The 23,269-nt window shown below is 42.8% G+C and overlaps 1 protein-coding gene across 5 annotated transcripts; it reads right to left on the minus strand.

The window, feature by feature from the left end:
• Positions 1 to 1,671: 1,671 nt before the first annotated feature.
• PAX9 (paired box 9) lies at positions 1,672 to 23,062 on the minus strand. 5 transcript variants are annotated; one of them, XM_071746100.1, is made up of 5 exons: positions 22,820 to 23,062; positions 21,297 to 21,923; positions 18,748 to 18,890; positions 13,536 to 13,688; positions 1,672 to 4,252 (listed from the first exon to the last, which is right to left on the minus strand). In XM_071746100.1, the coding sequence occupies exons 1-5, from the start codon at positions 22,821 to 22,823 to the stop codon at positions 3,998 to 4,000; spliced, it is 1,182 nt and encodes a 393-aa protein (XP_071602201.1). In that variant the 5' UTR covers positions 22,824 to 23,062; the 3' UTR covers positions 1,672 to 3,997. The 5 variants fall into 5 exon arrangements, with proteins under 5 accessions (XP_071602201.1, XP_071602202.1, XP_071602203.1 ...); XM_071746101.1 differs by having other exon boundaries at positions 18,748 to 18,887; positions 22,820 to 23,061; XM_071746105.1 differs by lacking the exon at positions 1,672 to 4,252 and adding an exon at positions 11,381 to 11,700.
• Between the last annotated feature and the right edge of the window lie 207 nt (positions 23,063 to 23,269).

Below are 23,269 nucleotides of genomic sequence, written 5' to 3' on the forward strand. Positions count from 1 at the left end.
CATTAAGTAAATTTGATTTTTTGTCAAATGAATGCATATCTTGCACTTGCTGAAAGTTTCTATATCACCCCATACTACATTCACATTTTTATCTTTAAATGCTCTTCCTCTTCAGCAGACAAAAACCTTTTTCCCAGGAATCCTAAGGAAATATCTTCCCAGATCATTACTTGAAAATGACAATTTACATGTGAATCTCATCTTGGGAGTGGTTTTAATGCATTAGAAAAACAATAAAAAGCTAAAAATAGAAACACCTTCTCTGCACTTTCAAGGTTGCTTGTAATGACATGCTCAATAAAATTCTCTTTTGTCCAAATTTGATTAACAGCAGCTTCTCATGCCTCTACTACTTCATAGCTAAAATCAATAAAATTAGTTCTGTTACAGTTTGTAATTTTAAAGCAAATGTTCCTTGTTGTTGCATTTCATTATCAGTACTTGGCCAAAGAGAAGACACTACTAAGATAATTTTGAAGATTAAAAGCAAAATGCTTTATAATTAGTCTTTTATTAATTTAGAGCATTCAAAATATAAAAATAAAAGGCTTTAAACACACTGTATATACATACATAGCCTTTGGTTTTACATCCTTTCCAACATGATTTTTTTCAGTTAATAGGTCAGCCTGATCTTTGATAAAAAGAGAACCATTAGAAAGCAGAAAACACAGCATTGCTGTAGAAAACAAACCCACAAACATGCCACTCCAATCCCCCATCACTCGTGTTGTAATGTGGGATCTGAATCCGTTTATGCTGGAGGTTGTCTGTACTGGGACCATGCACAGTGGGGCTGCCATAGGAGAGAATATTAAGCTTCATTGATTTCTTTGAAAGCATTTGACACTCTGGGGATGAAGTGTAGGCTTTTTGGATTAAAACCTGAAAATTTGCAATCACATACACTGCATGTTTCCCAAACTAATTCATTCAGCTCAGTGGATTTATACCCCTGTACCTGACACAACAGCTGATAATAAAATAAACTTTGTTTCTTCTTTATTTATTTTTAATTCCCTTTTTCTCCTTTGTTTGTTGTGAAGTGGCTTAAAATTGTGTGTCTAATAAATTAACATATTGTGCTTTTTGGTTTACCTATGAGTACAAGCATGGAAAAAATGTTTTGACAAAAGGGTATTCTTCATCATAGGCTTACACTTAAAAAATTAAATAATATTTATGAAAGTTCACACCAAAGAAAATCCATCACTGCCAGTTTACCAAGGGCCAAGGTCAGGTACTTTGCTCACTCTGAGCTACACTTTCCACAGACAACCCCACTGACTGGACTTAGGGCAAGGTATTATATACAGCAGACAGATGAGCAGAGATATACCTAAATAAAACTAAAACAAAAATTGTTCAGGATTCAATGTGAGAAATAGTTAGCATCATGTCTTGTCCTTGCTTTGTAAATTATCCCAGTTAAGCTGAAGATAAAATAATGCAAACTGATAAAAGTTGAGGATCTGTCTGTCTAAGTATCCCTCAAAGCACATTAATGCCTCACGGAAATATCAGAAAATATTATTTTTATTACAGAAATTACCTCCATTTGCTCAGAAAAGTTTTGAAAACTATAAATAGCGGCATACTTTGTTAAAGATTTGTGAATTCTTGGAGCTCAAAAAGCTGTTCTACAGAAGGCTTCTCTTCCTTTTTTTCTGGTTTTGTTTTTTTTTTTGTTGTTGTTGTTTGTTTGTTTGTCTTGTTCTTCCTTTGGTGTATCTTGTTTGTGCTGTATGGGTAACAACAGGTAGACAATAATTCTCTAACCCAGTAAAACAGCTGGGATGAAAGCTAAAATTCTGTTGCCAACCTAATCATTTATTGACTCATAATCTTTTTCTTGTATTTTTTTTCCCCCTCTATTTTATTATTAGTGCAGAGCTTGTCTAAACTTAAACCAACTTATTTTTCATGGTGTTAAGGCTAGTCTTATCTCAGCTACAATTGCATAAATGTAGAATAACATCTGCCATGTCACTACCAGCATGGAAATGCACTTGTGAGCATGCTACTTTTAGTGGTTTCAAAGAAGCATTCTTTAAAAAATGTTCTAATGAATAACAAGGCCTTCAGCATCTCATTAAAGCTAAACAGCTGTCGAATGTCTTTGAGGCTTAAGGATTCGGGATCACATCTGAGATCAGATCTTTCTTTCCTTAGGGCCACGATACAATACCTGTGTTATTCATAGAAATACAGTTCTGGTAACTATTTTTAAATGCAAATAGCAAAGGTGGCAGCATCGAGATGAGTCTATCTATGTTTCAGTGGATCTGCTGTACATAAAATGTACTGGTTACTTAGATTATTATGAAAATTTACACACATCTGTCTTGGTGATGAAAATTGGAAATCCACAAAGAGAAAACTTTATTTTAAGAGGCAACTATACTTGATTTTCTCACCTAATCAATGTTTAATATGGTATGCAGTGTAATTTATTGCACAACATTTCTAAAAATACACAATATATTAATATTCTATGAAGGATATCAAAATGTCACACCAGGCTTTTTTTTTTTTTTTTTTTTCCACGTTCATGTTCTTAACATACCTACAGCATGTGGAAAGCATTCTGGAATAACAGTCAGAACTTTATTATTGCCCAAGGAAGACAGGTAAATTTTCAAAGATCAGAACATTATTTCTCTTGGGATTAAAGTTTAAAGCAAAATAACTGGCACAGAATATTTGCCACTGGATACAGAAATGCAGAAAGGGAATTTGTAAATATTAAATAATATCTGTGTTTGTAGCACCACCACCAGTATACTTAAAAGGGAAAAATATGCTTCAGAACAGCAATGTAAACTTTACCAAGAGCCATATTTTACATTCACTGAAGTAGAAATTAAAGACAACTTCCTCTTAAAAACATTACAACACAATCTTGGGGCTGAAAACGCTGGAGACAAGTGAGCTGACAGCAATGGTACAATTCTGCTTCTCAGTGAATTTGTTGACTGACACAACTTTGGAAGCATCTCTCCACAGGTTGCACATTCGTGGCATTTTCCTCTACAGTTTTCAGCTTTGTTCAAATATTTTCCTATTTTCCTCCCATTTCTGTTTGTACACTTGATATAAATGTTGTGTTTCATAAATCTGGGAGACTGGGTATAGCTGGGAAGAGTTACTTGGCTAGATTTCTGCTTTTGAATCTTCTGCTAAAGAGATAACTATTTTGTGTGATGTTGAAGCCTCTACTGTAGGCATAAAAATAGTTGAAAAAAAAACCTTACCTAAGCCTCATCAGATGAACCTATCACCCCACCACACAAAGACATAGGAAAAAGCTAGAAAGTCACCTTTTAACTCAAAAAAAAAAAAAAAAAAAAAAAAAAAAAAAAAAAAAGAAAATAGAAATAAATGTACTGGAAGGTGAAAACAAATGCTGTCAAAAGCTTATATTTACAAACGGATCAAAACACAAAGGTGCTGCTACTGCCTGACAATGGCAATATGCCCAGAAGAATTTGAGAGCCTCCTATTGCCTTGGTTCTATATTTGATTACCAAAACCCAACAAAACAATCAAAAGTGGCCTCTCAATAGCAGTGGGTTGTATAACCTTGTTGATGAAAGTGTTGTTCTCTAGCCAGTCAGCATACACCTCCCATTTAGCCGCCTTTGCTGATTTGAGGCATAGCAGAATTTTCTGTGGTGATTTTTTTTTTTATTGATTTTTACACAAATTTTAATAACAATTGCACATTTAGAAAGTTTGTGATGATTAAGAATAAATACGTATGGTCTGACCAGGAGAGAGTAGGACAAGGCTCCACGAGCCCTTTGAGGGATGGAAGATCTTTAAGAGCGCAACACGGCACTTCTCAGTTTCTGATGGTGTCTTCAGCTCTTTCAATCCCAGAAGCCTTGCAGGAGACAAGTCAGAGGAGAAATGCCAGGTATCGCCGGCAGGAAGGGAGCAGTCTGTGAGCCAGGCTGAGAGGACAACTCATGCTGGTCCTGGACCAGCTCCTGCATCAGAGAGCAGAGGCTGTGACTGAGTGGCTACCCTCCCTGGCTGTCTGCATGCCCTTGAACGCCAGCGTGGCAGGGATGTCACAGCTGTGAGGGGACAGCGGGGTGCCCCCAGCGTGCTGCCAGCCGTGGCCGGCCATGTAGCTGGAGGGGGCGGCACTGTACGTCATGTAGGGTGAGACTTGGGCTGGTGTGGCGTAGGGAGGCATGGCTGGTGCTGACACGAAACTGCTGACAGCTGGGAGGCCATTTGGTGCCTGAAAGAGAAGGGAAAATTGTTTCTGAGAGAGTAAGACACAGCAGATCTGGGATAAAAGAAGCTGCCCTCAGGTGCTGCTTGGGCTTTGTACAGGACAAGTGAAGACACCCTGAAAGCCACCCATAACCATGCCCCTCAGATTTCAGGGGTGCAGTGGCCCCCTTTGCTTTTAAGACCAGCTACCTTGTATCAGCTCTGCACACTTCTCCTAGGAGTCTGCCCTAGGCAGCAACCAACAGAAGATGTTTAGGGAGCACACATGGAGAGCAGGGCAGAAGCCATCTGACCCCTCTGTGCACTCACTCGCCTTTCCACAAGCTGTTGTTCAGGGACTCCTCAAGCCCATGGTTACATCTGGAGACGTGTGATGAGTTTGGCCCATTTCTTTCACTAAGAGCATTCAGCTCTTAGCAATGAATCACATGGCTTGGAGCAGGTGAGCTGTAACCCATCTTTCCCAAATTTCCAGTGGAGTTTTGGCCACTCTTGGCCAGTCCCTGGCAGGTAGTTCTGTGGCAGTTTAAGCTGAGCTTGCTGTGGCCACAGCCTCCCTCATCCCCAAAGAAGGGAGGGTGGACTCAGCCCCGAGCTGCAGCAGGCAGGTGCAGGCACAGCTCCTGACACAACACTCCCTGGAGTGAAGAGGTAACAAGCAGCATGGGGGGTGGGAACAACTTAAAGTCTTTGGTAATTGTTTGCTCAGAGCATGAGTCAGAACTATAGTAATAGTAGTATTATTGATGATGTCTTTTAAAAATCTATTTTCTAGGTACTTGGAATATAACCTTGAAAATGTTCTTTGCTCACAGCTTCTCCTGGTTTCAATAGGGTTTCTGTGCACAAAACAATTGCAGGGCTGGGTCCTTTCCTGCAAGCTATTTTCCTAGGTCCTTCCATAGGCTGGAGAGAAGTGTTTCTATTTAAATAGGGAAGGGAGAGTCCTTCAGTATGCCACGATAGGATTTCACAATGAATGACTCCTTATTTAAATAAAAAGTGTTTGGTGGTTTATTTCACACCCTGTAAAAGCTTCCTCAGCAGAACAGGTACAAACCAAGATAATTTCTCTTCCCTAAGTTTCAGTTTGTGTAGTGTTTATGTTTTAGGATCTGGGGTAGTATTTTTTCCCCAGATGCTTCCTGTCTGAGTATGAAAGAATAGGTATCAATTCAGCAGTCCAGGTAATATCTGACATTTTTAATCACCTGGTAGAACTGGACCTAACCTGGATAGTGCAGAGTTAAGAAATTAAACAGACATTTTGTTTCAGCTAAAACTTCACATGATGTTAACATTTCATTTCTTCTGTTCCTGTCTGGATTACACCTGCCTAAATTTCCAGTACTTGCATGAAGGGCCCCATAAAGGGCACTGGCCTGATTTCAGGCTCATGAGTTTCCTACCAATGTAATTCACAGTTCCACTGGCTGGACTATCCTCTCATTGCCACTTGGGAAACCAAGCAGTAATCCTGCTGGAGTCAATATAAACATGTATAGCAACCTAAAACAGCAGGAGGCAGTGATGGGATCCTAGCTACAAGCCTGCAATAGGTATATTAATTAGTACAAAACATACAGCTGCAGCAGCAACATAATTGTCATTCCAAATCCATAAACACTTTGTTGAAGCTGAACTTGCCTTATGCTTTTGAAAATCCAAATATGTGGCCTGACCTTCAATTCCAATTACACGTCTCCTACTGTGTGTTAGAATTACACTTTAGCCTCAGCTTTGCAACAATGCTAATTAATACAAACTTTCAAATAATTGCACTGTAAATTAGTACACTTCTTAAATCACGTGGAAAATTATTTCATTGAATTTACTGGAAACTAAAAGTCTGACAGGCACTAAAAATGTGCTGTTCTCCAAGCTCCCTGCCTCTTCCAGTGTGTAAAGTACTTTTCAGAAGAATGTGAAACAAGAAAAGAACACTTCTGTTTTTTTCTCTAGCAGACAGCAATAAAAAGCTTTTCACAGAGGCAGTAGAGCCATTAGAGTAATTTTGCAACACTGGGACATTGAGAGCCACAACCCAAATGGATCCTGCAGAGAGAAGAGCTACATAAACCCCAAAGGGCTGCTAGGAGAAAAGATCTGGGGCAAGTCCTCGAAGATTTTCATGGTCATTGAGACAGCAGAAACCTCCATCCTCTTGAAGAATTTTTTTTTTTTTTTTTTTTTTTTTTGACTCTGCAAGGCCAACCTGGTCCTCCAGATTTGCCCACTCCCAAGCATTCTGATACCAAACAGTGATCTCAAGGCTGTGCCTGGAAGCCCTGTTTTAAATAGGATTCCTCACTGTGAGTGGTCACGACCCAGGAAACTTTGGCTGTGATTTTGAGAGGATTCCTCCTAGGATGCAGAGGAGGCACATGTCCCTCCAGCCTTCTGTGTTATCATTGCACCCCTCTACTATGTGTGGCTCTGGGAAAAGCCAGAGTCATCGTTTGCCACAAAGAAGAGAAAATGCTTCCTGTATGCTGTACAGACTGCCATGGTGCAAGGCAGATGCTGTAACAACATTTCATCTGAGGAAGAATAATACTGCAGACATATCCTTCAAAGCTGTCTGTAGTGCTGCATTATGCCAAGGCAAAATACTGCTTGATGCAATCACTTTGTGCCTATCCCAACCCTACCTTAACAGGCCAGCAGAACATGGGTTGTGTTATTTGTGAGGCAAACAATTTTTGGTCCTCAAAAAATTATTTCCTTCTATGTCCAAATGCTGAGTGAGAGCAAAAAAAATCCCTGGAGCTGATAGCTGTGTCTGTACATATAATTAAAACAAACCAGGGCCAATGCTATGGTCCTGAGTGTGAGCAATGCCATGCAATACCCAACCCCTCTTCTCACCTCTCCTGCCAGGGTGTCCGTGTCCACACAGGACTTGTTCTAGGGGATACAGGTCAGATCTGTGCCAGGCAGTATGCCAACAAACCACCTCTTTGCTGGTCCCATGATTCTTGAACCCGTGCCCTGGCTTCTTGAAGTTCCTGTAGACAAGACTGCCAGGGGTTTCTCAGCAACCAAAAACTGATCATTTTGAATTATTTGAGGCAAATCTGAGTACCTGAACAGTTTGCATTAACTGAAGCATTGATGATGAATGTTTAATCCAATCATATATATGCGCCTCTACTTATATATGTATATACACATATAGATATATATGTTCCTCCTTTACCACTGTGTGACCCTTCTTAATATGTTCTTATGACACAAATTTAAGTGTAAGTCTCTGAACTATAATTATTGGTGAAGCCATAGTTTGTTACTGAATTACACTGAAGGTGCTGCTTGGGTTGTTATGGATAAAACAGATGAGATTTCACTGGAGATTCACTAGTTTTTGTAAAAACTTAATTTAAAAATATCTACCCTGATTTATAACAGACAGAACAACCCTTTTACTCACCCCCCTTAACTTACATTACTGAGGTAACTGCTGTTTTTATAGTGTTTCTTTTGAATGTGAGAAAGATCTTGACCTGACTACTGAGGGCAGGACATGGAGGCAGTTGTGACATGTCGGAGGCCACCAATGCTGGAAGCTGTTGTCACTGCCTCAGTGAATTAATGAATCATTCTTATCTTAGTTCCAGTGCTACAAAGTTTTACCACTCAAAGCCATGATGATGTGGATGTCAGTAAGTGCCTTCAGCCAAGCAGGCACCACTGGGATGGGTATGGGCTGGCCTAGCACGGAGCACAGCTCTGCTTCAGGGGAAGTTCAACCCATTCCTGCAAAGCAGCCAGGGCCTCTTCTGGTCCAAATTTAAAGCTACACGGATAAAGAAAACCTCATATTATGTGATTTAAAACTATGCTACTCAAAAAGATTCTCATCTCTGACTTTCATCACGAAGGACCTGACATAATAATTTTAACCATGAGAGTTTCTACATTTAAGCAGCTTTAGATACAAAGTGTAGGTTATCAGAGAGGTTGAATCTTGTCTGTCAATCTGGCACTTTTTACAAACATGGCATTCACTTAAAATAAATGGAGGGGATTAAGTTCCATGACCCTATATATACTGGATGAATAATTCATCCTGCAGTATTTCAATCAGAGGAAATGAACACTAAATCCAAACATTCATAATTAGGAGAGCAAGAACCCCATGGTGTTTATGGACTTTTGAAACACTTAGAACTTGTTTTATGTTCAGAGCCTCTTGAACCTAGTTTTTAAATTTTATAAATATTTTTTTTCTTAATTTAAACCATTGCTTTTCCAAGGAAATCTAATTTTTTAAGCAAACAAACAAACACGTAGTACTAACTGTACAAGAACCTCTGCTTTTTAAGTGATAAGGGTTCCTGTTTAAAAGCACGTACTATCCAGCTTCTATAAAGACTGGAGAGAAACATTTGCTCTCAGTTGCTGCTTCTGTGTTTTGAGATAACTCATGGAATGAGCATTTCCAAATCTTAGAGCTATGTTCAAAACCCAGAGCACATGACCTCCCATCAATTAACAAACTCAGGTAAACCCATTCTCACAAAGATACCTGCAAAACAATCACAAGTTGAATCTGGTGAATTTCTGCTGAATGTACTGCTGGTTTGCACCTGTGCCAGTGAAAAGAAGATCCAGGCAAATTTCGAAGCCAAGGTGGACTCAAAGTCTTGTTTTAGGTCACATAAAATCATGCTGTTGAAACAAATGTTTCCACTGATCAAGGAGCTGGCTCAGCAGTTCTAATGGAGGGAATTTCTAGTCCTAGACACTTTGGGTACAACACTAACTAGAGACAACTTTGTCTTTGTTGTCATTGTTGGTTTTAGTCTGTTTGTGATTTGGGATGCAGAGGGGGTGGGTGGATAAGAAGCAAGTCTAGAACCAAGCTTCTATGGATTTTTCTTTGGAACAAGTGACTTCCATTAACTGTTCAGACTCCTAAAAGTCAGAACAGTTTCCCTCCAAACCAGAGGCAACCCTCATACACATCTTGATATCTGTTATGAAGGTTATGCTGGTATAATGTATCATACATCTTCAGCTTTCTCTCTTCTGCAAGGTGAGGAGAGACAAGGCACAAGATTTCTGGACAAACTTCCCAATCAGTCCATGTCTTACAAACTACCTGACTTCTCTTCCTTTTCTGCTTTCATCATGTTAATATCAATGAAACACTCAAGCTAGATTCCACTTTCGGACACTGTAGAAGAAAGCCATAGTCTATATTTTAGTTAATTTATATTATTTTGCTTCTTTTCATCTGTAGTTTCCTTCTCTGTCTTTTGTTTGATAGATACGTGTTCTCTCAGTATCAAATTTAGATTTTTTTCCCCTGTGATCCCTTCCCACGGGGCTTCTAACTGTTTTGGAAAATGACCCAGAGTCACAGCATGCAAGACCACGGACCTGCATTTATTTTACTTATTGCTAATAGCAATAATGCGAACTATCTCATTTTGGGTTTACACAAATACAAATGAAAGCGGATTTTATGCCACAGGTGGATGCCACCTTAGTTTTATAGTTTAAAGTGTTCAAAAGAATATAAATTATTCTTCTTATTTTAAAGTTATTGTTTCCAATTATTTAATCTCTCACGCATTGTAATGTAATTGTTACTGTAATTAAATGTATAATATACTGCATAGACTAGGAACTGATGTTTTGTAGAAGTATTCTAAATGTCAATTAAAAAATATGTGTCTGGAGGAACACAATAGGCTTCCAAGTTACATAATTCACCAGCCCTAATGAGCTTGGACAGTGACTCAGCCCAATCTCCCCTGCTGGAATCAGCAGAAGTTCAGCTTGTGTCAAGAATTGGGAAACACACCTCTGGTGATCAAAGTTGCTGTTTCATTTACATTTCTCAATTCTAAAACTGATTTGGATGCAACAAATCCTTCCTGTCCTCGGATCAGCAAGCTCAGCACTTTGCCTTGATCCTCGAGCACTGAGCCTTTTCCCAAGAGCTCACGAAACAAATGTGCACAAGTATCACAATCACCTCACCAGAAGCAGCAGCTCCACAGCAAAGCAGAGGGCTGGCAGTAGCTTTGGCTTCTGGGATGCTACCATAGCTCCACAGAGAGACACCCTCTTGCTGCTCATTTTTCAAAATTAAAAACTTAAAAGAGTTGTTGAAAAAGCTGAATCTTTTGTAAAAATCCTGAAAACACAGCTACTGGAGAAGCAATTTTTTTCACAGCAAGGAAAAAGCTTAGCAGGAAGCAGAGCTAGTCTAGAATATCTAGTCCTTCAATCAGAAGAGCAAATTACTTTAAAAAAACCATAAGACATCTCATGTTCTTAATGATATGCACATAATCAGTCAAAAAGGTTATGGAAACAAGACTAGGAGCAATCAAACACAAACTACAAACATAAAGGAAGCAAACATGCTAAATTTCCCTTTTTAATTGGAGGTTAAATATGATTTATATATCAAACCAATATATGGGATCCCAAGGGACATGTAAACAAATTTTCCAAGTAAAACATCATCAGCAGGCCTGTAATGGAAATCTCATTTAGGAAAATGTCATTACCTAGAGGTGTAAGTAACACACCTATGTTTCTTTTAAGGTTTTAAAATTAATAACTTTAAATAACATTTTGGCAGAACTTGTACTTTAGTAAATTAGAGTTATATTCTGAAGCTGCTATTGAGTGCTACAGCATCAATGGGGAAAATTACATGATCCTACAAACAGCTATTCAGATCAGTGTCCCACTAAAATAAATATGCCTGTGCAAATACGTGCAAATAAGTTACCTAAAGAAGGATTACAAAAGTGAGCACTGAGTAAACTTCTCCAGTTTACAATAATACTTTTTATTAAAAACCTTTTTGAGGAAAATTTAATAAAGTTTCAAAGCTGTATGTGAATAAACTAGTCATAGCTGACTCGGCAAATTAGGGGTTGCTGTCTTTTTCTAATGCTGGAAAAATTTCTTGCAATATCTTTTCATGTTAAACTATATATCCATATTCTTAGGTGAGTGAACTTATTTTACTGAACATATTTCCCCTTTGGTTCTCTATTAATTTAACTGCAAGCAGATGACTCCGAAAAATTAGGACGTTGTAGTTAAATAAATTTGACATCCAGGAAATCTTGAGCAAAAGGGGAAACATTCTGTAGGTAGAATGTTACTTTGAAACATACGCCTTTATTTTCAAGAAAGACTGAACAGCAGCAATACATTGGAATTGAGGAGCTTTTAAAATAACACATGGTCAAGGGGTTTACAGTCAGTCTGTTGCTCAGCAGAGCTGGGCTGATTCCCAAAAGACTGGGCTTTGAAAAATTGAAAGAGACCTTTCAAGAATAGGGAATTACAGTATTTCTCTTGCGCTGTAAGTCGTACGAAGCAATGCTTGTATTCTAGTTAAAGTCACAATTAAAACTGAGTTATTTGCATGCTTGAGTTCTTCAAAATTCCAAACAAAATTAGTAACAGGAGAAGTACCTGTGTAGAAAACGATATCTTTGTAAGAGACACTGCATAGGATTGAGTAACTAAGTTCAATTCGTTACAATGTACTGCATGAGAAAATCACACTACTTCCTTCTAAAATAAGGTTCATTCCCTTAATAATGAGCAGATCCCATTCCATGTGTTTAATGTGCTTTTTTATTAACTTGTTTCCTTTACTTATAGGCATCCCAGCTGCACTGAATAACACAGAAATCAGATATCAGATGAGTGTTTTAAGTATAGCTGTGACATGCATCAAGATCACTCTTAATTATATTCTCTTATCAAATTTTAAATCTCAGTCTCTTCAGGGAAATAAAAAAACAGCTTTGTAAACAGTAACTGGCATTTACACACTATTACTGCTTCTTTCCTAAAGGAGCCAGGGGCATTTCATGTCTTTCCCAAAACAAACTACAGCAGAAACAAAAGAGGGGAAAAAAAAAAGGGGGGGGGGGGGAGTGAAAGACCACAACCCTTTCTCAGAGACTGAGGAATCCACTGCAAAAACAACAGCGGAAAAGAGAGGTAGGAGAAAAAGGCAGGATGGAGACAAGGCCAGTGGAGGTTGTTGTAAAACCCAAATGCACGCCAAGGTAAAAGGGGGAGCAAGGGGTTCCAATGCTTCTTCAGAAGAGGGATGGGTTTAGGTGGTTTTCACTGTGAAGTGAGATCTACAACATACAACACAGCAATCACACACTGATATCTCTACTAAAATGTCTGTCAAACGTAGATTATTGCACAAGGTCTCTATGTGCACTGAACGGTTGCTTTCCACCCATACTCCAGTTTAGGAAGGATGATATAAATGGAAGGTCCTGCCTGTCCACTGAATGTGCTGGATATTGGGATATATTCAATTATTTAACAAACCTCGCAAACACACTCCCTTGCACTGGAATAAAAGTAAATTCTCTTTTCTGTGAGCACAAAGCTTGATTTTAATGACAAAGACAAAAGTTGAGTCTCCCTTAGATAAGTTCTGCTTACAAGGACAAAAGAAAAGCTCAGAAAAAAAAAAAATCATGCCATCTAAGCAAAATACCCTGGCTAGGAACTAACAACAGACTCCCATAGTTTTGGAATGGATTTGCACAACAACTCCCCCTCAATATTTTGGCAAAATTTGGAGTCGGGCAGGGCATACATGAGTGTTAAATAAGCAAATACACTGGAAGGAATAAACATTTGTTCCTTCAATGTTGATGGTTAAAACTATAATATACTAACAAAAAATTCTATGAAAAATGCCTTCTTAGTATAATACATGGAACAGCATGGTGCTGCTTGAATGAAACTGAGGCTGAGAGGAGACATGGACAAAAAAGGTATTTTTGGTGGCTGGGAGCTAGGCAAATATGAGGTCAACCTGGTAATGTTCCCACTTTGTCCTCTTCAGGGAGAGCCAAAACAGCCATCCCCTTTGCCTAACAAATCTCTGGTGCTGCAGAGAAAATTGCTGGGAAGCTGGGAAGCAAATGAGGGTGAAATCACAGCCTATCAGTTACTGAATGCCCATGGCCACTCTGACTAGGTATATAAGCAATTCCTAAGAGCTGATATTTGGCCATAGCAATTACCACACACCATCCAGTCATCATTTTCTTCCCACTGTACTGCAAGCACCAGAAGATGGAATAGACCAAGTCCTGTCTAATCCCCCTGCCCCTGGCACTCTGCTCCTTGGCTGTGATAGTTATCTCCCACCACTTGCTTGTCAGTCCCTGGTTCTGTTTGTCATGGCAGAGCTCCAGGTGGGTTGGGGCCCTTTGTGCAGAGGGTGCTCAGAGTGCAGTTTGAGTGTCATTATACCATTCACTCACCTCTCTGACTTTCTTTATTAGTTTCATCCGGGTGGAGTGCCCTGAAGCCATGTGGGTTGGTGGGCAGGGCACTGTGTTTTGGCCGTGGAAGCAGGTGGCCAGTAAGAGGCAGGTCTCACAAATGGGGTTCGAATGGGGTGCCATCCAGATCACCTGAGAAGGAATCAGGTGCATGTAGTGGGATCAACTCATGCCCCTCACCCACAACATGCAATGACATGGATGCCAAGACCTCAAGCAAGCCGTCTTAGTGACAGTATTTTAGTAACAGGCACTGGTCTGGAGATCCTAATGAGAGTGACACAGAACGACACAGTGTCCAAGACAAGGTCTGAACCCCTGTACGAGGTAGGAACTCTGCTAATAGTTCTTCTACATGCTACAGCAAGAAAGTAAACAAGCACCTCAACACCTTCTCCCACCCCTGCGTATGAGTGAGGCGGGGGAGGTCCGGATCTTCATCGCTTGGATTTTGTGTTGACCCATAGCAGGAATCCACTGCCTGACTCCTGAATTAGAATATAAGATGCCGAATAAGTAATCTGCTAATTAATTTTTTCAATCAATAATCTGTGTAGGAGGGTGATGTAATTGGCCATAACATTTAAAGTCACATTTTTATCTCACTCCCAAAAGAAGTTACCATATGCTGTAGGTTCTAAGCACTGCAGGTAAAAACAATTACAGATGCTTTCACCAATGGATATTATTTCATTGTTCATTTACAAAGATCAGGAACTAAATATTTACATTGCCTATGTTTTCTGTGCAAATAATTGTCCAGAATTGCACCCACAATTATTTGCAGTCACTTGCCCTAAAATTGAGGCTTCGCTTCATGTGCTTACAGCACATGCAGCTCACGACCCCTAAACAGAATGCAGCCAGAGGACTGGGAGTACTAGCCCAGCAAAGCCAAAAGCTCAAGCCACTAACAGCTGCTGAAGTTCTTCTGAGACACAAGTTTCTACTTTGGGGTCAGCCCAGTAAGTCAGAGAAAGACTTCACTCAAAGCATGTATACAAGCCTCTCTGAATTAGGAGAAGTGGTTTCAGCAACTCCAGGAGGTTTGGGATCAGGCCTCCAGACAGCATACCCTTTCCAGGAACAAGCTTGCAATAACCACTTGGTTTTAGTCACCCCGGTTACAAGCTTTCTCCCTGTTAATGAGCATCAGCTCCCTTTGGCAATCTGCACATCTGCTTCCTGCAATGCTCACAACAAATAATTTTGAAAAAAAATATTTCCAAAGCTTTTTGCCTCTCAACAAATTTTACAGACATACAACAGACCTGCATTTTTATACATGTGTAAAAACAGACCACAGTTTTTTAGTTTGCACATCCATGTCGTTAGTCCAGAAAATCACACGCATCAGATATCTGAAAAGTATGCTTTAAATATTATACATATTTACTAAATGCTTTGATTGCAAATGCAAGATGCAAATAGGTTTGTATTTCAGTGATTTCAGGTCTTTTTTTCACTAATGCATCTGCCAATATAATACATAAAATGTTTGGAAAACTCACCCTTTGTATTAATAATGTCATTATCTGTAGAAGTCTTTCCCTCAACACTACACTGAGTGTACCTCTCCATATAAATACTGCAATATAACTAAGCTCTTTATGAAATGTGTATGACTCAAAACTGTCAAGCTCTGAGAAAAAATTGTTTTCCTTTTCAATTTCTCTGATTCACAAGTCACTCTGTTTGCAAAGCTGTATGACAAATTTGTGAATATGATGCACCAGGTAAATATAATGCAATTGCTTACGTATAAATGGCAACTTGGGACATTAAGTAATTAAAATATGAACAGAAACTTGGCAAAGCATCTCTGTGATTTCCTGGGGAACGTTTGGTACAGGATTACAGTCTGCCAGGCAGGGCTTTCAACTCCCTGAACCCAAATGCCAAACAGCATCAGAAAAAAAGGCCCCAGAGACACCAGGAAATTCATAATACTTAAAGTGAAAAATGCTCTGCATCCAGAGGTTCAGTTTCATGTTAAACAAGTGTGACTGCGTATTGCTGAGGCAAAAATTTCAAGCCTTCCTGCCTATTTCGGGGACTTTTTTCCCAGGCTAAATTCCCACTGATGTGTAGGGCAAGGGGTGAAATAGAGCCATTTGAACCCATCAAAGAGACCAGCCTTGGCTGCCAGCTGACAAGTCTGGGAGGTCAATAAACAGCTTCACCTGAAAAAAGCCTACAGGATCCCATGTGCTAAAACAAATGTGTCATTTAAAAAGAGGGATCAAATAAATTTAAGAGGGATCAAATAAATTTAAGTTAAAAGAACAGAACATCTTGTTCTTAGGGCTTAATTTTTCTAGCCTTTCTCATGCAGACAGTGTTTCCAGGGGATTTCTTGAGAACTAAAATACTATAATCCATGCCTAAGGCTGGGGGAAGAAGTCCTTCACTCACCTAGTACCAATATAGCTATTTGCCGACTGTGTAGAGCTGAACCTGTTGCTGATGCTCAAAATATATAGTCAATATTTGTTAGAAACAGCAGAATTCCCTATTGCTCAGACAAAATCCTTTGATAATTTACATCAGAGCACACTCTCTCCACTCCTGTTGTCTAATTGGAAAGCCTAAGTGGAACACACACACTTGATTCCCTGCTTCTCTACTCTGGTAATACAGATATAAAACTAGAATATTACAGAATAGTCACTTTTCTTCTGAGGGGGAAATCTGCTGTCTGTCTTCTTAAGACCCAGCTTTTGTAACGAGCTTTGCCCAAAGGAGATGAGGAAACTAGCATTTACCCTGAAGTCCAAAGATAGAGCCTATTTCACTTCAGTGCTTCTGGCACATAAGTTATGACCGTGGCTTCTCTGTTTTCCACCATTCCACATACGCCTGTGCTGGATCCATACAAATGTTCTCTTCTGTCTCCTGCTCATCTATTTACACCCAAAGCAGTACATGTTGCAAGAAACTATGTAAAGATCTAAGAGACTTCACTCTCACAGACCATCACATCAGACTGACTGAGCTTCAGCGAGTGGACAGAGAATAAGTTAGTGCAACATGAAGCAAGAATTCAGTTCATAAATTTCACTTTGCACCTGGCTGGAACAAGTCTTTTGGCAAATAGAATGTTGCTGAAACTGAAAAAATTCCTATTTTTATACTCTTATTTTACATTAATTTTCTCTGAATACATTAGCAAGTAGTTAACTTGTGACAGACAAAGCAATTAATGTACAGGTGACTCAAATATCTGGTAAGCAAGCCTGAATACTACATTAATAGATTGGTATATATGTTAGAACTTTATAAAGCCAAATTCTACTACTCATATTATTTACGGGGAAGGACCCGGGGAGGCAATCTCCTCTGTGTCTTCTTTTAATTAGCAGGGTTCTGAAAATGACCCTTTGTATAAATGCTTTTTAGGCTTTCTTATCTTTTAAACTCTGGACAATGTATTTTGATATATGAATTCCATTTTATTAATAGCAATTTGCTCCACTGTTAAATAGCAAAAATCTTTAAATTACATTTGTCAAGTGATCTTTCAGGTTGAACAAAACTTTGAAGCAAGACCGGAACTGACAGTAGAACAGTAATATATTATGAAGATGAAAGCATAAATACTGAAAGGGTGAAATAAAGATTGAAGATAATTTCCAACACCAGCATTGAAAATAACCTGATGTACATAACATTGTTCCTTGGACACATCTGTTGAGGTAAACGAAATTCCAACAAAGGCAATGGTTTATAACCTAGAAGCCAGATCCTCTGAATATTTCAGCAGAATTGCATGCAGAGGGCCAGGCCTGGAACCTAAGACAATGCAGCCACAGTACCAGCTGTTCTTAACAGAATTATGACAAGCTATTTCAATCATTGTTAGTAAGACTGCTAATATTTTTTTTGTTTCATTTTAAAAGAAAATTGTGGAACAATGAGTACTAAATCTAAGTCTAATTCTATCTTTAACCATAGAGTCATGGCTATACAATACTGCACGTCATTTGTAATACGTAATGAAGAGAATACTAATGGGATAATAGGAAAAAGTAAAACAAAACAAATCGAATAGCGTTAAAGGCAGTGTATTGTTTGCAAGGTACTATATGGAGTGAAGTGGTTGTTCACTTTCTGGGCCCTGTGATATTTCGCACTCTGCCTCATTCCCCTCTTTCCAAGCATTCCTGCAGTTTGCGCTCCACATCTTCAGTTTGAAAGGCTCTGATTCGGCTACTCTCAGCACCAAATACGAGCTACAAGTCTCCTTGACATGGAATCCAAAATCAGACACGGAACTAAAAAAATATGTCCCAAAGCTCTGTCTTGAATGGGAATACGCCTAACAGAGATGGCGGCTTTCCCTCTGCTTCGTTGTAAGTGTAACAAACGAAGGGCCAGGAAGCCAGTGTATCTCAGCAACCTCTGCTACACCACAAAAAGTTTTCAAGCCCGGTACTTTCCCAGTTGAGCCTCTTACAGTTTTTCTCCTGGCATTAGATGATTTGATTAGCAAGTACAAAGATTTAGACGGAGATTTATCAAGTAACAGTTATATTGTGCTGTAATTAAAACGTAGGAAATTCGACGTCTACTTAAGCATTTAGAAATGCTTAATATAGGAAGCAATTACACCTCATTTTCAAATTATTCCCCTGCCTACAGAGCACGCTGCGGACAGGGTACAACGCGGCGCTAAGGGCGGCGGCGGAACTTGCCCCCTGACACGGCCCTGCCTGGGGCGGACCGGAGCGGGGGCTCGGGGCCGGGCCGGGTCAGAGCCCCGGTGGGCGGCGCGGCGGGGTCCGGTTGGCAGGCGAGTAGCCGGCGGGGCCGGAGCGCGGCGATTCTCGGATGTCTGCTTGGCGGGCTGTGCCGCAGCGGCGGGGGCAGCTCCGGGAGACCGAGGCGGACGGAATGAGGGCGCTGACTGGGGGTCTCGGCAGCCCTCCGCCCGCCAGGAGCCTCTCGAGCGGGACGGGCTGGGCTAGGGCGGGGGGCTGCGGCGGCTGTGCCGGGGGAGGGAGCGGAGAGAGGAGAGAGCCGGGCTCTTTCCCGACGTTGCCCGTCTTGGCGGACTCGTTTGCAAACCAAAACCGAGAGAAGGCCAGCACCGGCTCCAAACGGGAAGCGGCAACCCCGGGCAAGGGCCAAAAGCCCGAGGCCGACCTCAGGGCTCTACGCATCACCGCCCTCCCGCCCCTTCTCTCTTTACCTGGCTGTACTTGGCCTCCTGCTCCAGGGAGCTCTTCTCCAGCCCGTTCATGGAGTGCTGGGCCGCGGTGGGAAAGGTGTTTCGGCCCAGGCTGCTCCATTCCTCCACCTTGGGGCTGGGGTAAGGCGAAGTGTCGCTCACTGCTGGGAAACACGGAGAGAAAGGGGTGGTTTAGAAGCAGGGGCCGGGATGCTAAACATTTTGCTCTGGGCTGGAGACGGCTCTCACTCCCCAAGGGATGCAGTTTGTGGGGCAGAGCCTGTCCCTCACCCGATACATCTCGCTGAGCCTCCCCCGGCAGCCCTCGGAGGGGGTGACCTGGGGTAAGAAGGGAATCGGGTCCCTACGAGCAACTGATGGCAGCGATCGCCGGCCGAGCCCGCGGCTGGCTGAGTCGCGTTCCTCCCTGCGTCCATGCACTGGCGGGACAGAGCTTCCCCGCGACACTTGTCCCCCAGGATATCCTAAGGGGAATTTACGGGAATTGCCTCCTGTGTGTGTGCACGCGAGGCCAAGGACAAATGATACCCCTTGGTAGAAATAACCCTGAAAGGGCTGCAGATGAACCAAGTTTCAAAGTCGGGACGAAAAATAAACAAACAAACAAAATCAAACAAACAACAAGAAGAAAACCCCACAACAAATGAAACACAAAAATAAATAAATAACATTAAAAATTAAACAAAAAAAAACCTAACAACAAAAAAAATTTAAACGGAAGAATGTAAGAAAAAGGGGATTGTGAAATATATAAGTCATATAAATCCTGTTATTTAGACGCGCATCAGCCGCGCACGGGAATACAGCGCCGTTTTGCAGGCTGTCCTGCCAGGGAACCCGAGGGGCTGAGGGGGTGACACGGCTCCCCGGAGCCCCACTCTCGCGTCGGAGCCTACGGGGCTACAGGCTCGTCGGAGCCGCCACGGGAGCGGGCTTTCCCGCCACACCACTTCGGTCGGCCCCTCGCCGAGGCTGGGGAAAGGCACAAATCTGAAGTTGTCTTAAGAAATTGAGCTCTCTCGGTGAGCGCCCTTTTCTGCTGATCTCACACTTTCCCATGAATAGGGGCTTCCTTTCTGTGTCAGCAAGGTCAGTTTATCCTATAAATCAAGGGCGAGCAGCCCCCATCTGCGGCATCGGCCGCTCAGCAGTCCCGGCTCTCTGCTGGGAAGGGGAGGGGGGAGATTTTACACTGCAGAAAGATGTGTGCTGCTTCGAGGTCTGAGGGGGACGGGGCAGATACCGAGGCACCCGCCAGTACCCTCAGAGGCCGGCCTGCCTGCCAATGTGGTGTTAATAAAAGAGGAACTCGCTTTAAAAAAAAAATTAAAAAAAACCACACACACACACACAAAAAAAAAAAAAAAACAAACAAAAAAACAAAACCAAAAAAAAAAACCACCACAACGACCCACACAAAAAGAACTCCATTTCTCATGCGATTGTAATGTATTCATTCTTCTCAATATTCCTTGCCAACACTACCTCTCCCAGCACAGAGCAGAAATTGTCAGACGTGTATTTGTTAAGTCGACTCAGGAACATATTTATTTGTTTGTTAGTGCCAGTGTGGTCTGAGGGCAAAGAAGAAGAAAACGGTTTTGTGTTTGTATGAATGCCAATAAAACGTGTGTGCGTATTGCTTGGAAAAAAAATACTACCTTTTTAAGAAAATAAAAATTATTCTGCTATGCCTAAAGCACTATTTGAAGTGCTGCTGGAACCGGATTGTTGCCCGTAAAAGCGCAATGAAAACAAAAATCACAGCCCTCCCCCCCGCACACACACACCCTCCGCTAATTGGGAGGGAAGAGTGGGACACAGAGCTCGCTGTAGGCGAAGGTTATTTTAGACTGTTGTTTTAACCACATTCACTGCTAGTTCACTGGCAGAGACAGAAATGGAAAAAATGTCCCTTTCTTTGCGGCAAAGCGTACTAAGCGGCTGGGAGACGCGACGCAGTTTCCAGGCGGAGAAACAGAGAGAAGGTGGAGGGGATAAAAAGAAGCAAATCTTGGGGGGTTGGTTTTCCTGGACCACCGCTTCGGAGGAAAATACAGCATCAGAATGAAAGCAATTAGGTGACATTTGAACTTCCTGCCGGAGCAAATTTGGCCTGATTGCGAAAACTAGAGAAAATAGATTTCTCAGTAACGCCAAGGCGGCGCCTGTGACGGGAGGGCTCAGCGAGCACCGATCGGGACCGGGCCCAAGACGATGACCGGGCCCGGGCTCTGGGCATCCGCAGCCTGGACCGTTCCCGACGGCCAAGGTCGCCCTTTCTCAGGTCACAACGGCAGCGGTGACGGCCGGTGTAAGGTTTGGTGTGCCGCCTGCAGCCCGCTCCGGACCTCCGATCTGCCCGGTTCCCGAGGCACATCCTCCGGTAAACTCATTGCCCAGCTCAGGCTAGGGAGACGCGAGGGGTTTCCCGAAGGAAACAACGAAACCTCCTCTCGAGCCTCTAAGAATGAGCCCAGGAGCAGGGAACCGAAAAGCTCTGGCACTGCCTGGCTGCAGCTGCGTCCCCGGGTCTCCCCCCTCCTCACCTTGGTCTGTGATGGACCGGATCCCCAGGATGTCCGTCACCGAGTGGGAGGACGGCCACGTCCTGGGCATGGCCATGGTGCTGGGGATCGCTGGCACCCCGGGAGGGGTGGGCACCTTGGCTCCTGCAGCAGCGATGGGACTGGGGTAGGAGTAGATGTGGTTGTAGGGCAGAGCAGGCTGTGGGGGCGGCTGGTGCTGCTTATAGGACTCGTAGTGACTCTGCTGAGACAGGTTCCCGATTTTGTTCCGGAGGATACGGCTGATGGAGCTTACCGACGGCACGTTGTACTTGTCACACACACCATCGGCCAGCAGGCGATCCCGGATCTCCCAGGCGAAGATGCCCGGATCTCTTTGTTTGTAGGTCCGGATATGTTTTACCACCGTGGGGGTGGTGACCCGAGGCTTGCTGCCTCCGATAGCCCCCGGTAGGATGGAGCCGGTTTCGTTGTAGCGAGCCAGAATTTTACTGACACAACCGTGAGAAACGCGGAGCTGCCGGCTAATGTCACACGGCCTGATACCCAGTTGCGCCAGTTCCACAATCCTCAGCCTGATGGCATTGGGCAGGGGTCTCCCGTTGACAAACACCCCCCCGAGCTGGTTCACTTCTCCGAAGGCAGGTTCTACAAGCAAACACACAAAAACACCAGTCGGTCAAAGGAAATGGCTCAGAAGGGGTGTCTGAACTGCTCCTTATCACAAGGCATATGTCACGGCTCGGGGACCACCTGGTCATTTCATTCCTCGCACACTTATTTTAGAAATGGATGTCTCTAAAAGTGGAAGAAAAGGGATGGGGGGGAAGCAGGGAAAAGAAAACGTGAAGGAGAAAATATAGAGGAAATAAAAGAAAGAAAGAGAGAGGAACAGAAAGAGAACGAAAGAAAACCCCTGGCAACAAATGTCGGAACTCTCCGGGTTATGCATCGACCATATTACAAAAATGTGCATTCCACAGATGAAAAACGAGATCGCCTCAACAGACAAGTCAGCTTTATTGCCACAGGAAAAAGGAACGCGAATGAAATAAAAAGAGAAGAAAAACATTTTTTTCGAAAACGCTGGGGGAGGGGAAGGAAGGAAAGTAGTTGAAATTCTTTTAGATGTTGGGAGAGGCGAGGGCAACGCGGTGCTTCTGAGTCGCGACTAACTTTTTAAAGACCGTTTCTGGTGTTGTTAGCGCCTCTCGCTTAACAGCACAATTACACCAGGCTGTAAAACAAACGTGCTAAAATGTTAACTGCTAAGAGCGGTGTCAGGAATAATATACAACGTGCCACAGGCTCCAGCCATCCACTCGGCTGGAATCCTGCCTCGCACTCGCCTAATAACATTAATAATAAACTAAGCAGTCACCAGGTTTCTCTCTTCCCTGCTCCTGACCCTTAACGTGTTCTTACAACTTGTAGGAACACGAGCAAAGTCAATAAGGGAGCCGCAGCGGCGGCACATGACGACGCACGGGTGCTCCCCCTCTCTTGACAGCACTTGAACCCTGCTGCAGCTCCCAGCCACTTACCCATTCTTCTGAGCAGGACACCTCTGGGGCTGCCCTAAATCCCAAACGGAGACCTACGCCCTGAGACAGGCTCCCAGCCTCCTGCGCTCCCGGCTGCGCTAGCCCCCGAGGCTCTCTGATGTCCACCGAGGAGGCAGCAGGGGCGTGAGGGGAAAAGGGCTACAAGGAAATCTGCTTCCAGACGAGAGAGCCTTGACTTCTGCATTTCAACCTCAGGGCAACGTGGGCAGGGCTGGGCTGGGCCGGGCGCCGCAGCCCACCGCTCCCCTGAGCCCGCCCCCGGGGGCGGCCCCGTCGCCGGGCCGCCCTCCTAATGGCCGGGGGAGATGACGGACAGCCCGGTGCTGGCGGCCCTTCCGCTCTGACTCTCAGGCGTGCTCGGCACCTGGGTCCCCGCCACAGCAGAAATGGCCATTTCATACCTGCCCGGCGGTGAGTTGCGCGGACAGT

Source organism: Heliangelus exortis, chromosome 5 (genome assembly GCF_036169615.1).
Source record: "Heliangelus exortis chromosome 5, bHelExo1.hap1, whole genome shotgun sequence".
Classification (NCBI taxonomy): domain Eukaryota; kingdom Metazoa; phylum Chordata; class Aves; order Apodiformes; family Trochilidae; genus Heliangelus; species Heliangelus exortis.